Source organism: Amblyomma maculatum, chromosome 5 (assembly GCF_055883805.1).
Source record: "Amblyomma maculatum isolate TAMU_Amacu chromosome 5, ASM5588380v1, whole genome shotgun sequence".
NCBI lineage: Eukaryota > Metazoa > Arthropoda > Arachnida > Ixodida > Ixodidae > Amblyomma > Amblyomma maculatum.
In genome coordinates, this window is record NC_139348.1 from 123,792,353 (window position 1) to 123,809,648 (window position 17,296).

At 43.5% G+C, this 17,296-nt stretch overlaps 1 protein-coding gene and 1 long non-coding RNA gene across 2 annotated transcripts in view; one reads left to right on the plus strand and one right to left on the minus strand.

Moving 5' to 3' along the window:
• The first annotated feature begins 4,986 nt into the window (after window positions 1-4,986).
• Window positions 4,987-17,296, plus strand: part of LOC146189420 (uncharacterized) — a 43,537-nt gene continuing 31,227 nt past the window's right edge. Inside the window, exons 1-3 of the mRNA XM_084604247.1 lie at window positions 4,987-5,461; window positions 11,603-11,805; window positions 14,590-14,776. Of these exons, the coding sequence (XP_084460373.1) occupies window positions 5,284-5,461; window positions 11,603-11,805; window positions 14,590-14,776 (568 nt within the window). The 5' untranslated portion in view covers window positions 4,987-5,283. The remainder of the gene's footprint in view (window positions 5,462-11,602; window positions 11,806-14,589; window positions 14,777-17,296) is intronic.
• On the minus strand, window positions 11,698-14,692 carry LOC146189421 (uncharacterized). The gene is made up of 3 exons (XR_014707657.1): window positions 14,558-14,692; window positions 11,907-12,046; window positions 11,698-11,827 (listed from the first exon to the last, which is right to left on the minus strand). It is a non-coding gene; the product is annotated as an uncharacterized LOC146189421 (long non-coding RNA).

Below are 17,296 nucleotides of genomic sequence, written 5' to 3' on the forward strand. Positions count from 1 at the left end.
ACCGCCTAATGATTTCGAATTCTCCACTCGTGATATGCGGTGATTTTATATTGCTCTTTTGAATGATGGTTGTTCTGAATGCGAGTACCTGATCCTCATGCAGTCATCATCATCATCAACCTGACTATACCCATTGCAGCGCGAAGGCCTCTCCGATATTCTTCTAATTAACCTGGTCCTGTGCTAGCTGCATCCACTTGAACCCTGCGAACTTCTTAACCTCATCCGCCTACCTAACATTCTGCCGCCCCCTGCTACGCTTTCCTTCCCTTGGAATCTAGTACTACTTTTTGTTGTCGATTAAGTACGTAACTAGAAAAGAGTTCAAGATCCCATTAACAACCCCATACACAGCTAAATGTTTTTCAGTAATATGAAATGCGATACCATGTGAAACGCATTTTTTAGGTTTAAGAAAATAGCAATTCCGATTTCATTGTTATTGAACTCTTACTTTATCAGTTTATCGGTTATCCTCTCTTCGCACTGCATGTCCTGCCCGTGCCCATTTCTTCTTCTTGATTTCCGGTCATTAAATACAGACATTAAGCATTAAAAATGTAATTTCCTCACTCCCTCACTTATTCACTCGAATAAAGCAAAAATCTGCGTCTCTTATTGACCACATGTTTTGAAACAGTGATAGAACTTCATTTGTTCTCTGTAAACACCACAACGAAATCTACATATGTATGCTCCTATCGCAACTGTATCAATGCTGTGTGCCCATGGGTTACTGATAGTATACTTGCTGTACTGCAAATCACTAATACCATGATCAATTCAAGCTTTTTAGGAACACGTCTACTGCGATCATGAGGAGGCCAGAAAAGGGTTATTGCAGCAACTTAGTCAAGAAGCCCGGCGCTGGATCGAATGAAGTATGGAGAATTGTTAAAGATGTCAGAATGCTCTTACAGAAAAAAACGAATTACCCCTGGTGACCTCACCGTACAGGTAATGAATGATTTCAATATATACTTTACAGATGTTGCTGAATCTCTTGCTAGTCAATTCCTATCTAATTCTGTATCCACTAATCTATCTAGGAGTTTCTATAGCAAATTCAGTTTACAAGCAATCTATGTCGATGTGATCATATCTGTTGTAAGCACAAGAATACTAAAGCAGTGGGACATGGCGGTATTCGAACGGCGATATTAAAGTATAATATCGGCATCCTGTCCAACCCACTCTACCACATATTCAACCATGCGATTGAAAAATGTTGCTATTCTCGGATGCTCAAAATAGCTAAAATTATTCTTATCTACACATTGCGGACCACACCGATCATAACAGCTACCGTCCAATGTCGGTATTAGTATTGTTAAACTCTTTTTGAAAACTAATTGCTAACCAAATGAACATTTTCCTGAATCAAAATAATGCGAATGAATGTTGCGAAGAAGAAGATCGGCAATGGCCAACGTTTTTATATACATACGTTGGCAGTGGCACAAGAGGAGCCCTCGCGCTAGGCCAACCATTAAATCATCCTTCACCCTATCGCCATGTTGTGCTGTCCTCTTTGCTTGTCACCGCGTAAAATTTTAGTTGGAGGTGCGGCGTATGTTATCCCCATCCTCACCTTGGAGCATCGACACCATATGTAAGCCAGGACCATCGACCGAGGGCCCTGCGACATCGCCGAGCCGCTTCGCCCCAGCCCTTCCTGCCCAGTCCCGACCAACTACCACCGACCAACGACCAACTACCAGATTTGTCTATTCCGATTTTTCCTAGTACACTACTGTAACCGAATTAAAAATCACGCCAGCTTACCGCTACTGAAGCACCGCCAAACCTTAGCCAGTTTAGCTCTTTTTCATCGATATTACTATTCACTTCAAACTCTCCATTTTCAGCACGTCACAAAAACAGTCAATAGGTGTCATAAACTTCTCCAAAACCCAAAACATTTGCACAGCCTTTCTTCGTATGAAGAGCAAAGGATTGGTACAGTCTTCCCAACATCGCTGTAAACATTGAAAAATCATACTAAATTCAAAGATACGCTGAAATCAATTTACGCACCTTAGTTTCCGGCATCCATCTGCTGAAACATTGTTCCATTGTAATTGCTTCTAGTTTCCAGTTTTTCCTTGTTTTCCAATGCGTAACCCAGTTAACGATCCACTCTTCGTCGCTGTTTATCGTTTTCTGCTATAGCTTTTGAATCCGTTGTAGCTGTGTACCTATATCATTTATCTTTTTAGTTCCTCTCTATAGGCATTGTGTCGAATATACACCATGTCTTGTTGTTGTTTTGGTTGTGTATGCTGACCCCTCATGTAATGCCCCTTCTGGGGTATTTGAGGTTAAAAAATAAAAAAATAAGAAAAACACCTTAGGAAAGATTTAATGACCGTTCGTAACTGGCTCACTGGCAATAAGTTAACAATGCAGTAAGAACTAAATGCGTTGTCGTTCACATAAAACAAATTCAGACAGTAATAAAATTACTCTTCGAATCTGAGGCTACATTCAAATATTTTGCCGTTGTTTTGATAACAATTTAAATTGGAAGGAATGATTTCCCAGTCTTTGTGGCAAAGTTGCGAATGGCGAATGATTGCTACATCCTTATTAAGGCTAGTCCCGCCGGGGTGGTGCAGTGGTAAGACGCCCGACTACTGTTCGGAGTTCGCGAGTTCGAACCCGACCACGGCGGCTGCGTCTCGATGGAGGCGAAACGAAGAGGCGTCCGTGTGCTGTGCGATGTCAGCGCACGTTAAAGATCCCCAGGTGGTCGAAATTACTCCGTAGCCCTCCACTACGGCTCTCCTTTCTCTCCTTCCCCTTTCACTCCCACCTTCATCCCTTGCCTTACGGCGCGGTTATGGTCTCCACATAGCAAGTGTTGTAGATAATACGTCTTCCTCTTCCTGCGAACCAGTTATTATTGTTATTATTATTATTAAGGCTAGACATCACTTTTCTCGTAGTGTATTGCGAAGGTTTTACAATGACACTGCGGCCTTTACAGAAGCAAGCACTAAGAATAATTACTTTTTTCCCCTAAATCGTCCAAGGAAAAGCTTGTTCGATGACCTTAGTGTATTAAAATTTTTATCTCTGCGCTACTATAAAATCTGTCTTCGTAAAACCTAGCTCTTTCTTCCTGTTGGGCTTATTTATTTCGTCCGTTCGAAACACAAGACATGCGTCTAAGGGCAGCATTAACTTTCCTAGTTGTTACAATGATAACGGCAAGTTATTAATCGAATCCATAGGGGCGAATTCTGGAATACGCTTCTAATAAATTTACATTTTGCACAAAATTTTACGTTCTCTTCAAAAATAATTTTTTGAACAATGAAATTAGGGTGCGATCACGAAATATTTTCATTTTGTCTGAATGTACCAGTCTGCTTTGTTGAAATGTTGGTTTGTACATCGCCATTGTGGTTTTCCAAATACCTTGCAAAGTATTATCGGAAACAGGATTTTTTCTTGTCTTACGTCGTTTGTAACATTATGTCGTTATTTAGCTGTTGATAATTTTTACACTTTATTGCACGTTGCTTGTATGCTTGCCTAAATGTAGTATTTGGTATTAGACACGATACTAGTCATGTAGGCTATCGGTCCAAGTATTTTGTACAAATGTTTTCTTGTATCAGGAAATAAATAAACCTCGACTCGACTCTACAAGTTTAAGCAATTTCGAAGATACGCTGATATTTCATCTACAAAAACTTAGAGAACTGCAGAATCTGCATTAGAGTAATGCGAAAGCACAGATGCTGCTGTTGGTCGCTCCTGGCTGCTTCTAGTTGCGTCTAGTTGCCTAATTCAATTTTTGTTTACACATTTTAGTCTTTGGTACTTTCAAATTGCGCGTCGATGCCTTCCTATGCCCTTTTAAGGCTCTAATTCCGGTTGCGTGACTGTCACATCCTTGACGTCACATTATTTCGCTTCTTGTTTATCAATTTTAGTCTTTGGTACTTTCGAGTTGCGCATCAATCCCTTCTTCGGTTCGACTTCCGGTTGCATAGCGTCATATCCTTGACGTCACCCTAATTAAATGCTTTAGTTAACTACTTTAGTCTTTGGTACTTTCAAATTGCGCACCAATCCTTTCTATGCCCTTTTCGGCTCTACTTCAGGTTGCGTGACGTCACATCCTTGACGTCATCTTATTAGGCTGATTTAATTAACTCTTGTAATATTTGATACATTGAAATGTGGCGCCAAGCCAGTGGCTGTGAGACCATTTTCGCCTTTACTTTTACGTTTTTTGCTTCTAAATAGTTACCTAATTAACTTATTTGCCTAATTAATTTTTTCGGATGCAACATTACGTTACCCTATATCGATTGGCACCACTCATTAACCTATATCGCTTCTCAATTACAATTGCTGCGGACACAATTTTGCGGACACGCTCTGCGGACGCGGTGTGCGGACGCGGTCTGTGGACAGTAATTTGCAAACACGAAGTAATGCTTTCGCATTAATAAAGGGTCATTACTCGTCCGCGCGGGACACGTTCACGCTACGTGAATTTTGCGAACAAACACCACTATCCGGACCCGCCGAGGTTTTCGTGGCACCTGCGCATTAACGCTTAGGCTTCCTTCGGGCCGTCTGTTAGTCGATTGGTCGTGTGATCAGTCGGTCGGTGACAGCTTCAGCAATGACGTTCACTTATCGCCGTTTTTTTTTAGCCTTCGCTAACACAACGTAGCATGTAGATACTAAACCTTTTCACATTCCCCCGCTATTTCTTTTTCTGTTATTCGCAGGCTTACAATCAGCGATTTCGTGCTCGCCAGAGTAGAAAGCTCCGTATCGGTGAGGCACTAATCAGTAAAAGTGCCTCCATTCATGGCCGTCCTCTCTTTCTCTTCAAAAAACCACTTTTTTTTCTTCGTTTTGTCAACAATTTCTACTCTTCGCTGCCGAGTACATTGGGTTTTACGAACCCTTTATCAATGAATAGGTATTAAAGCACAGCAATTCAGACCACAAGTAGCAGTTTTCAAGAAAGGTTGCAGTAAGAAATGTAAAACAACACGCTGCGCTCCTGTTATTGCGCATGCGGTGAAGAAGCTTCTCTTTTTGTTTTGATGCCACCGGAAGCATTTAGGTGTGTGCACGCCCAAGCTTTGACAGGGAGGAGTGTAAGAAAAAATTTCAGCAAAACGCTTATCCGTATTATCGAATATTTTTATCTGCAAGTGACTTCTTCCGGTGCAGGCGCGCTCAACTTCCCAGTGCCCCTCGCTGAGCAGCCGAGGCTGCTCTTCTTGACTGCAAGACATTTCGAGAAACATGACCATCCCAGTTTATGTCGCTTGGGCTGGCCTGGACTACGCGTTTGGTGCCTTTGGCTTCGAAGCGCTGAATTTGTTTCTTACTACCTTAGTGACCATCTTTCAACTCGCGAACCTGCCGACCAATCTAGTAGTCGATACACCTAATCTGCTGGCGGAGTACGATTATGTGATCGGTGAGCTCGACTCTGCCTTTTTAAACCTTTTCTGTCTTTTTTTTTTTCATCTTTAATTTGTGATCTGTGGTATTTTTTCTTGCAACGAGCGGGTATCCTAAAGATATCCATGATAATTTTGGTATCGTGGGTACAGAAGTCAATATTTCGTTTTCTGGATTCTCTCCATTAGGCAGGGGTGAGCAACGTGAATGTAAAAATGTGCGCCAGTTTCAAACCGAGCTGACTTGGCGCTGCCACTCGAAGTAAGAGTTGGGGGCGTAGCCCGTTAATGTTTTGTAGTCATTTCCCTTAGAAAACAGTACGGGGACGCTCTATGAGCCCAATTGCTGGGTCTTCGAAAAAGCCTGGTTTAAAATCCCTGCAACTCGCTGAATAGCGACTACCAGAGCTAAGAGCAGCACTGCGGCTATTAATTTCAGAAACAGGCAGCGTCTCAATGCCTGCTTAATCCCGTTCGCACTGACTTTCTTTATGTCGCTGGCATGTGTAAACTATAAGAGAGTTAATAAATAACAGCAGTTTCAAAACAGCTGTTCTATAAGGACACCATAGTTCTGAAGGAACGCTATTCGGGTGTTGTTACGTCCCAGTGAATGACATGGTGGCGGGTCTACTGTTCGTGCGTGGTTTTAAACTTTGAATCTAGGCGCAGTTGAGCTTCGTATGGCATATCTGAGGCCATTTATAGTGCACAAATAGCACTGGTATAGCTTGTTCGCTGTAAGGTGTTCCGAAGGACAAGCGGAAACAAACCCGAACGTATTCAAAAAGTAATATATGGTCTGCTTTGCTTTTATTAACTTTGCCGTCCGTATCTTTGATAGCTTGAGTCACTTTGGGACGTTAAACCCCATAATCCCTTTTGGTGTGCTCCCCAAGGTAATATTTTAAGGCGATAGCCTTTAATGGCTCATGCTGTTGTGGATAAAGTGTCTCGCTTTTGCGGCGTTTTGATTGACCGAGGCGGGATCCGTCCCTGCCATCTTCAATGCCACACGAGCGATGGTGTACCATCCAAACTTACATCTGCCGTAGAAAGTTGATAGATACTGGGCCTTTTCTTTCCTGCAAACCAATTGTACTTATATGAAGCACTGCAACGAATGCCGACAAGAGGCTAACGGTGGGAGGCAAATTATGATATAAGAAGGAGAGGCTTTCGAGATTCTCCACTTAAGACATCTAAGAGACCCTCTAATGGCTCATACTGTCGCGGACAAAGTGTGTCCCGCTTTTGCGGCGGCCGTCACGTGGCGTTCCTTGGCGCGCTTTCAAGTGTGAAATTGCAGATAGCAGGAACGCTAGACAAGATGAGACTTCTCAGGCTTTCGCCTTTCACTACTTTAGTCGCTAAAGTCCCTCGTAATTTTTTCATGTAGCTAAAGGGGATCTTCCTAAATTGCTCGATCTTTGCCCGTAAAAGAGGAAGAACAGGAGCATTTAGCCAGGAGGGGTATAAGCAACAGCGACGCTTAGATCTTCAGATATTTCCTTTTGTCGTTGCTGTTTTTATGTTTGAATTGTAACCTGGCTGCACGGCGCTCGGGCAGTTCATCGCTCGCAAACAGCACAACCTGTCATGCCGGAACATGTTTATATGCAGTTAGCGTCTCAATGTCAGCAATGAGGTCAGATGCATCGTCACATAGCAGCTAAATATGTGTCTACTAAAAATTGGTCACCGCGATACTTTGATCACTAATATCTAGTTACCATTCGAACAGCACACACCTACATGCTAATGTTGCCGCCCAGATGTTGATAGCTCTCATCTGTCTGCCATGTCTCACCAAGATTAACTGTGGTCAACGGTATGCACTTTTCACTAGCAGTGTAAGCAGATTGCTCAATCCTGTGTCACTATAGGCGTTTGTCGGTGAGCAAAACACCTTTATAGCTCAGTTATATTGAATTACCCTGCATTTTTTTATCTCTGCTAAAAGAAATGCTTATGGTTACCGCAAAAACATCGGGACAGGCGAGCACCATTTGGGAAACCATTTGGGAATACATTGACGTGTAATTTAAAGCTAAATACCTACGTACAAACTATTTTGAAGTCACTTTAGTGCGGCTGTGAAAGCGGGTGTTGGCGATGATAGAAGTATTTGATTTCTTGGCTCGGTGGTTGGAGTGCTCGTTTACCGAATCGGAGCACTCGGGTTCGGTCCCTGTGCACACTGTGCGATGCCAGTGTGTAGGCGTATACAGAATAATTCGGAGAAATCGACAGGCGATGCCTCTGGTGGAATGCTTCACGAATGAATACGGCTATGGTCTGTGCATGCACGCCTCCATTAGGAAGCGAGTCTTCTTCTCTAGAGAACTTAGACTGGCTTTTCGTTGTAAACAAGTCGGAAATGCTATGGACCCTCTACATGTTGTACAGGGAGATGAAGGGTAGCGGAAGATATGTAACTGCCGCTTCACGCCGTTAAGGATAGTATAGGATAGGAAATACGTTAATTTCTCTAGGAAGGCCTTGTGCTAGTAGCAGAAGAGGTCCATCTTCCGTCTTCTCACAGAGTCGGTGCCCCTATTCCAGGGCTCCGCTGAGCTTCGCTGCTCGCTGGGTGTGCTGGATCAGACCTAGTTGGCAATCCAGATCGCCGCTGGAGAGCCGGCTTTGCCACTGTTCCGCACTCGGGTCTTTACGAAAGCTATCTTTATTTCTACATTGCCATGTGATGTGGTGTAACGAAGGTTTGCTACCACACCATGGGCAGGTGTCCCGATATTGCGACGGGTAAATCTTGCTTAGGATATGCAGGTTAGGGAATGTTCCTGTCTTAAGTCTTCGCCAGTACACTGCCTCTTGTTGTTTCAGATCCCGATGAGGCGGCGGATAGCGGATCCGTGCCCCCTTATGGTAGTTCAGAAGTGGAAGCTATCTTTCGGAGTGCGCGGATTGCGGCACATTTGGCTCCGTTACCTGGAGCCGGCCTTTACAAAGGCGTGCATCGCAGCGGCGTGTCCATGCTTAGAAGCCTGTCTTCACATTGCGCCGGAAACCCCTTTCGTTCATTATATTTCAGCTACTTTGTGAGCTTCTATTTCTCTCGCGTATGAAGTTTGAACAATATGCGGCGTTTAGCGTTAAGTAGCATACCAGCGCGGCAATGAAATGACTGAGGAAAGTAAATAAAACAGCCTATATTTTACCACCAAGTCAGTGCAAATGGGATTCTGTGCTCCAATGTTAAGTTCATAGTGTAAGGCCACAGATTCACCAACCTTTCCAGCCATGGGGAGATAAATCGTGTTTTTACATCGCTCGAGTGGAAGCATCAATAAACACGAACCAGCAAGACGTTACGAATAGGATAGAAGATAAGTGAGACAGGCGCAGCGCATCTATGTGCCAGAAAACAAATTCACAGCTCACGCGTAGTGTGAAATTGTTGACCACTATTACACTTCCAACTGACTTGGCAGGATGGTTTGAATGTAATTATTTAAACTTCTAGCTCAATCACAGCCTGTACAGAGCTTCAGGGGTATGCAAGCGTTTCTCCAAGAACGTGCTCTCCGCTTCCTTGAGTAGCCTTTCAGGGTGTGGATAGAATTAGTGGAAATGTATGACGCATTAAGACAAAATTTGTCTAGCAAGAGTCAGTGCTGTCAGTGCATACGAGTTATGCTATTTCTGACGAGTGCGAATAGATTATTGAGACAGAGGAATTTGTAAGAGCATTATACGACTCTGCTGCAGCGTTTAGAAGCTGTGATCTATGTGAAATGCGCATTTTCGCTTCATCGATTGCTTACGAGACAAGTCCCTACAAGGTTTGAGGGAATAAAGGATTAGGCTTTCTTGTAGCGCTTCTGTTCTCTGATGGCTAATGAGCGCAATCACATTACTCAGTGCTGTAAGGAACGTTTTAAACTAATGGAATCATTGATGCTAGTTAATAATAGAGGTAAGGAACTTCGTTAGTGACAGGTTCTTTGAAAAATTATTTGCACATTTCACTGCATTACAATCGCGCAATAACTTTTTGTTGGTGATTATGGCGGTAAGAAATGAGGTGTGGTGACCAAGCACAGTGGCTAGTTCTTTAAAACCTGTTCCAGGGAATTGACTTTTCTTTACCTAACTAGTTCCTCATTTTCGTTTCATTGACGGAGAGCAAGATGCTGTGTGCCGGCGGCTTGTGTTGATGGAAGCGCCGGCGATGGCAGCGCACCCGGTGAATCTGCCAGCGTACAAACTCGCGCCTTTAGCTGCATGTCTGCAACCCTGACAAGATGTGTAAAGGCGTAACCAATGGCGGGCGCAATTGGTTACGCGTTTTTAAGATCGTGCAGTAATTCGTGAAGTCAGGGTTCGTCCAAATATTGATTACTGTTGGGCTTACTTGAGGCAAAAATATCCTTACATCATGGTAGCACTTGTTCTCGTTTTTGTACACTTAATTCGTTCGTTTTTTTTTTTTCGCTTGCTTATTCCATTCGTCCACTCAGACGTTAGAACATTAGTGATTTATGTGATATATAAGTAGCAGGGGGGACTGCCGCATTTCCTCCGTTAAGTACTCAAGAATCCCTGAGGCTATTTATATCTTCTGCCATTCGCCTTATCGACCGCGAGATTTGATTTCCGTGTCGTATTGATCTCTAAAGTGAGAAAACTATGCATCCCGAGCGCTCTCAATGGAATAACCAGTAGTCAATGGTTTGGTGATGTGCTCCTTACTGCACCGCATTTCAACATAAACTGTGACTTCAACTTTCGCTAGGTTGCTAGGTCTGCGTCAATAGTATTGTTATGCCAACAAATCTTGACTTCGTTTCTGCGCTGATTCAATGGGCACGGCTTACGAGCAAAATTCTACGATGATGCTTCTGGCGCTGACGGAGAAACAGTTTAGATCCCGCGAATGGCTTGCGCGGGAGAAACGCGCAGTGCGATATCAGCTGGTTGCTATCGCAACGGTTCCATTCTTCTATATGTTTCGTTCTTCCGACAAAGATTCGTAGTCCATCGACGATGACGCTGAAAGAATGAATTCCGGTTGGCTACCCTGCACTGGGGAAGGAGTATGGGGGATTAAAGGGGAGGGTAGAAGAGGATAGGAGGTGAGAAAGTCACAGTCTGTCAATCAGGCTAGTTTCTCTTGAAAAGCGAAGAAGTGCCTTGTAGGCTTTGAGCGCAGATGACTTTTGTAGCCATGGTCCCAAGATCTTCCCTTCCTTTAAGGGGTGTGCGTCCAGGCGATCCAATGCAGTACGCAGTGAATGTCGTTCAGTTGCAAAAACAGAGCAATCACAAAGGAAGTGTTCAATCGTTTCATCAACGCCACCTCGTTCACAAGAAGGGCTGTCAGCCATCCCGATCAGGAAGGCGTATTTGTTTGCGAATGCAACGCTTAGATAGAAAGTATCCCAGACGGGTTACTCGAATATGCCTTTTAATTCCTGATTCCACCTAATATGAGTCCTACAGCTTCCTGGTTACGTTTTCTCTCACTTTGTATAAGACGCCTGGTAAATGAGACAAATTTATTCTTTGATATGGAGCCGCGCGCCTAGGGGATTGCAGGCGCAGCAGGCCAGTGCTGTGCCTTTGTTTTCTACCGGTCTGAACTATATATGTGCTTTCTGTGTGTTTGGTTTTAAATTTGGTCTTACTAGTAATTGCCTGAGGATGCGCAGTCAGGACTGTGCTCCGTGTGAGCCCTGCAAATACATTTTTAATTCAGAATTCGCGCGTAATTGTTCTGTGCTGTCGCGACGTTCTGCATCCGTTTCCACTATCGTAATAATCTCTTCAACACCAGGCCACGGTAACGTATGAAAGTTGTTAAGCTGTTTTTGTGTTTTCTGTGTTGCACAGCCACTCAGAAGCATTTTCTCATAATAGCCAAATGATATGTTGGACATATCCACCGTTATAATTTCGAACTTTCTATACGCACTGTCAATAGACTATGCTTCATATGGTTTGCATATGAAACATACGGAGAGCGCATGGTGTTAAAGTTATCGGCATATAGGTAGCGATTTACAAGGAGCCCTTCGAGCACTACGCCAATGGAAAGCTGTAGAAGTTGTGTGGCTGAGAGTTCAGCTTTCTTTATTACTCTGGTGGTTATTTTCGTCTTACCACTCTGAAATTTTCCGTTTTTTTTCGCACAGTGGGCGCTGGCTCGGCGGGCTGCGTGCTAGCCAACCGTCTCTCGGAGGATCCCAGTCGTAAGGTGCTTCTACTGGAGGCCGGAGGCACGGAGAACGCTTTCAGTCAAGTTCCGCTCTTTGCGCCGCTGCTCATCGGGGGAAAGCTCGACTGGCAGTACAAGACAGAGCCACAGGAACAAGCTTGCCTCGCCATGGAGAACCAGGTGCGAGTGTGGTGACTGCAATCTTATTCCGTTCCACATAAGTTCTAGTCAGAAATGAAATTCATCTGGAACTATTTAAAATGTTTCATTCATAACTGTACCTTATGTGAAGCGATATTAGAAGCGTATGTTGCATGGTCTTGATCACGGAACTTTTCAAAACTACATAGAATAAGGGAAAATATTTGTTGCATTTGCTTGAGACAATCAGGATGTCGAAAATCTGGGAAAGAGGGAGTGTCTGAAAAGAGAAAAAGAGTAGTCGACAACGGAGTTGCAGCTTCCAGGCGATAGTTATCCCCTCTTTACTAATGTAATACTTTTTATGTATCTCTTTTCCTTTTTTTTTTTGTTAACCATATCTGAATTGGAAAACAGTGATTCTTTGTTTAAGAATTTCCTCGAGGAAAACCTTCTTGTTATTGCTAAATCCAAGGTTTCGGATCAGCACTGCTGAACATAGTCTTCACCCCCTCGACGCCACTGTCAATTATATGTCGTTTCCCCGGCGAATGTGTATGAGAACTACTATCGTGCTCGCCCATATAGCTTCTTTTTTTTTTTTTGGCTGTGCAGGAGGACCTCGCTAGAACTGATTTTTCACAATAGATTGAAAGGAAGTGAATATACCACAGCTCTGTGTCGCGAGTTAGCGGCCGATTACATGCATGTCTCGGATTCATTATAAGACTTACACTGGTTCCCGAATTCGATGTGAACATATTCTCAGGAGCAAGGGATTTTCGATGAAAAGTTCGGCGTCTCTTGATCAAGGTTTCTGGAGGCAAAAGTGGCGCGAGTATGCGTTGTTGTTGTTATGCTCTTAGATAGGGGCACATGAGACTTCCACGAGTGGTTAAATAATTTCTTATCTTTCATCTTCTGCTAAAATGGACGGAACGCAGGAAGACATATTTGGCTCAACTTCGTGCGCCGTTTCTGCGCTTCAAAACTTGTTCAAGGCTTAGGACTAGTTTTCACTTAGGAAACATTGACAAACTTTTGCTTTGAAATTAAATATCTGGGTTTTTCAATTTCGCGAGGAGCTAATATATGCATGTCATTTTTTATTAAGAGTACATTACCTAAAATAGTATTCCTCATTCGCTCGTAATTGGGAGACTGAAACCTCTGTATTCGGTACAACCAACAAAGCAAAAGAAATAAAGACGAATAGGTGTCCACTTATATTCAGAATACAGAAAAGAGGAACAGCAGAAAAGGACAGGTGTAGTCATGGACAAAAGTGGTATACTCCACGCGCTGCGAGAAAACTGTCCGCCAGATTTTTTCTAAAGAGAAGCAGTTATTTCTGAGATATGCATAACGTACCCTCTTTGATACACTTGCCACTTTGTTCAAGAAATTTTGTGTGGCACATTTGTTTATACTGAAAAAATGCGATTGTTGCGGTTTGCTTGGAGTATACCACTTTTGTCCCCGGGTGTACATTCTACATTATAATACGTTGCGCTCACCCCAAGCCCAAGATCTATCAAAACACCAAAAAGCACTGATTCAAAGCAAACAGACCCCCCCCCCCCCCCCTAACGAAAGCCCAGGAAAAAAAAAAGCGTAGGTGTTACATTGTGTGGTCTGCAGGTAAATAGGGCACATGGAAGACCTACCATCAGTAATAGCGCAAAGCATGCCTCTTTGCGCTATTGCTGCCGGCCTTGAAAGTATGTACAATAAATAAATAAATACTGATATTTATGTAATATTGTTGCCCACGTTTCTATACGTTCTGTAGCTGAGTAACAAAAGAATGGCAAAGCAAATGAAAAAACAAACAAGAGAGAATAGAAAACGAGACGTATCACTATCCATTCACGCGCTGAACTTTGAGGTTTCGCGTCGCGATTAAAAATAAAATATATCCTTTTCCGACTGGCTACTGTAACGTTAAAGGGCCTCTGAATGGGTACTTGCGATATTTTGCTATTGTAAAAACCCCGGAAGGGGGCGTTTGATTAGTATTCAAGTCAAATTTAAGACATTTGCCTCTCCCTGGAATCCGCAAATAATTTTTAAAAATGCTCATGGTAGCATTTCACAACCGATAAAGGCGACACCTTACCGCGTGCTCCTACTCCGATTATGTGATCGGGGTTTTATCGATGGGTGAGTTCGCTTTCACCTTTTTTCCATGTAACGCGGGAGAAACTGGGCATGGTGGGGCACTGTCGCGACTTTGTAATTTTTTTTTCCTCGCCGGCCTGTGCTTAGTTGAGAGTGGAGATGAGGAGTGTCATTTTCAACCACCGATGAGTTCGGTGCTGACGCTAGATTAAATATTTTGCCTAGAGGAGAGGATTGATTAGATACCTATTGCTCGTGGTGTTCTTTTTTTTTTTTTTTAGTGTTAGTAAGTAGCTGTTCATGGGCCCTTTAACTGATCAGGTATCCACCACTGTCATGCGCTAAATTGAAAATGCAGTTATTAAATATTCCTAGTCAAAGCTTCGTTCTTCATGCACCCATGCCCCAGGCTTCACATTTTCCTTCGCGCTGTACTTTTCGGGGCGTCTCAACTGCACACCTTCATAAGACAGAAACAGATTGCCCTACTTTTTAAATCCTCTCCAGTGACATGGACCTCTTCTTGACATATAAATCTAGTTGGACCCCGAGCTGCAAAAACACCAGTCTCTTCTCTGTGTGCAAGGCGTGCATGTGATTATGTGGAATAGTGTAGAATAACACGCATGGCATTGTCATTCGATTGTGAAAACTCTGAAGTTATACGTACCGCGGCCTTTCCATCTCGTTTTTGTATTGCAGACGTGCCCTTGGGCGCGGGGCCTAACCATGGGAGGATCGAGTGCCATCAACTTCATGTTATTCGTCCGCGGGAACCGGCGCGACTACGACCTTTGGCAGAACGAGTTTGGTGCCTATGGATGGTCTTACCAAGACGTCTTGCCGCATTTCAAGAATATCGAAACATCACACCTGTCGGATCAGGACCGTTAGTGGCTTTACATAATCTGTGGCATGGCTGCGTTTATTTGCAGAGAGGTTACTAAGGTATCATGTTCGTTTACCCCTCATACAGCATAAGCTTTTGTGGTACAATCGCATTAGTTTTCTTAGTACTTTCTCCTCGCCGGAACAGAAAGCCTTAAATTTGCACACCTCATCAGTTGAATTCTTTAACTTTGCTTGGTGTTTCAAAATACATATCATATTTAACTTTGCATACGTCCTACTCAATCGGCTTCGCCCTCATTAGGGAGGCTCTGATCGCATTTAAAATTGCCAAACAATTTCAAAAGATTAAATCAGGTGGAAACTTAAGGCTAACAAAGAAGCAACGTCTTTAACTGAGGATGCCGCAGCGAGCTAAAAGAAAGAGTGAAAAGTATTTTGTGAGCAGAGATAATTTTTCAGGGAGTAAACTAGTGTCAATGAATTCTTAGCTGAATGCACAGCGACGAAATGGGCACAGCCGTACTGAAAAAATTGTATGAGGTAATAACCTCACATTTTCAGTCTCCCTCAATTTACATAGGAAATCACATACAAGTCGTATATAATTGTCAAAGGCGTCATAGTTTCTTGTACATTATGCTAACTTATGTAGGACATTTTATAATAATGACGTGCACCGTATGAGTCTGTGCATATTAGATGATATATATTGAGGTTATTGCCCCGCAGAACTTTTGGTTTTTCAGCAGGGTGGTAATGTATGTAATACGAAGTAAGGATTATCGGTGCTACCTTTGCTTACTCTTCCAAGCAGAGGGAAGCGTAGCTACGAGCACCGGAGTTAAAGGTCGCCAGATAATGTTAAAATCAATCATAACATTTTATTGCTGCACATGCCTACTTAAAACAAAGTTATACGGGGATAACCTCATAAAATTTCATCTAATCGCGTAGACTCTCATACGGTTCACATCAATATTGTCACGAAGACAGGGATTTAGGGGTATCGGCAACAGGGGCAGATACACACTGTCGAGAGAGAGGTTCCCGAGAAACGGTAGCACGAAGACACAAGCTCCAGAGTCCACAAGGGTTAACTAGCCGAAGCGCGCGAGAGTCTCCAACTTCTTTGTCGTTTTAGCGCTACCTCGAACCGTCAGGTGGCATTATTCCCCCCCTCGAAAAAAAAAAACCGCAAGTTCAAAGAAAAAAAAACTGCTCCGGATGGCAAATATGACTTTCAGCGGGTAAAATACGGCTTCATGCGAAGCACATGCACGAGGTCAGACGAGCACTGACGACTAGAACTCGGTACAGTTTCGTCTGGAATAACCTCGTACGTAACTTCTGAGAGGCGACGCAACACTCTGTAAGGTCCGAAGTAACAATTGAGAAGTTTTTCTGACAAGCCCCGCACCTCCACCAAAACTGTCACGAAGACAGGGATTTAGGGGTATCGGCAACAGGGGCAGATACACACTGTCGAGAGAGAGGTTCCCGAGAAACGGTAGCACGAAGACACAAGCTCAAGAGTCCACAAGGGTTAACTAGCCGAAGCGCGCGAGAGTCTCCAACTTCTTTGTCGTTTTAGCGCTACCTCGAACCGTCAGGTGGCATTATTCCCCCCCTCGAAAAAAAAACCGCAAGTTCACAGAAAAAAAAACTGCTCCGGATGGCAAATATGACTTTCAGCGGGTAAAATACGGCTTCATGCGAAGCACATGCACGAGGTCAGACGAGCACTGACGACTAGAACTCGGTACAGTTTCGTCTGGAATAACATCGTACGTAACTTCTGAGAGGCGACGCAACACTCTGTAAGGTCCGAAGTAACGATTGAGAAGTTTTTCTGACAAGCCCCGCACCTCCACCAAAACTGTCACGAAGACAGGGATTTAGGGGTATCGGCAACAGGGGCAGATACACACAGTCGAGAGAGAGGTTCCCGAGAAACGGTAGCACGAAGACACAAGCTCAAGAGTCCACAAGGGTTAACTAGCCGAAGCGCGCGAGAGTCTCCAACTTCTTTGTCGTTTTAGCGCTACCTCGAACCGTCAGGTGGCAATATCATAAAATATCGTGCATAATTTATGATAATGTGTAGGAAACTACAAGACCTTATGCAAATATATGCGACTTGTATGTGATTTCTTATATCAATTTAGTGAGGTTGTGCGAGAAAATTTGAGGTTATTGCCTCATACAATTTTTTCAGTCGGAATTGTTTGTGATGCGTTGATCTGTTGCTTGCAAGGGTGGAAGAACGGGCTAGTTGGTAGTTCATCTTGGGGGAAAAACAGCGCACTCTTGGAACATGGGCAAACAAAGAAACGAAAACACAGTGCTTACTTAAGACAGCGTATAGTTAATTATATGCTGTTGTCGCTTCTTTGTTTGTCGATGTCTCAAGAGTGGACTGATTTTTTCCCCAAGTTCATCTGTTGCCTGCTTTGTGTTCTCACCCCCTTCTCTCTTACGGTAAACGACATTGCGACTGCTGTCAGCACTATACCTGCTTACAACACGAAAAGGGCATAGGGACGAAGCTGCAAGAAAA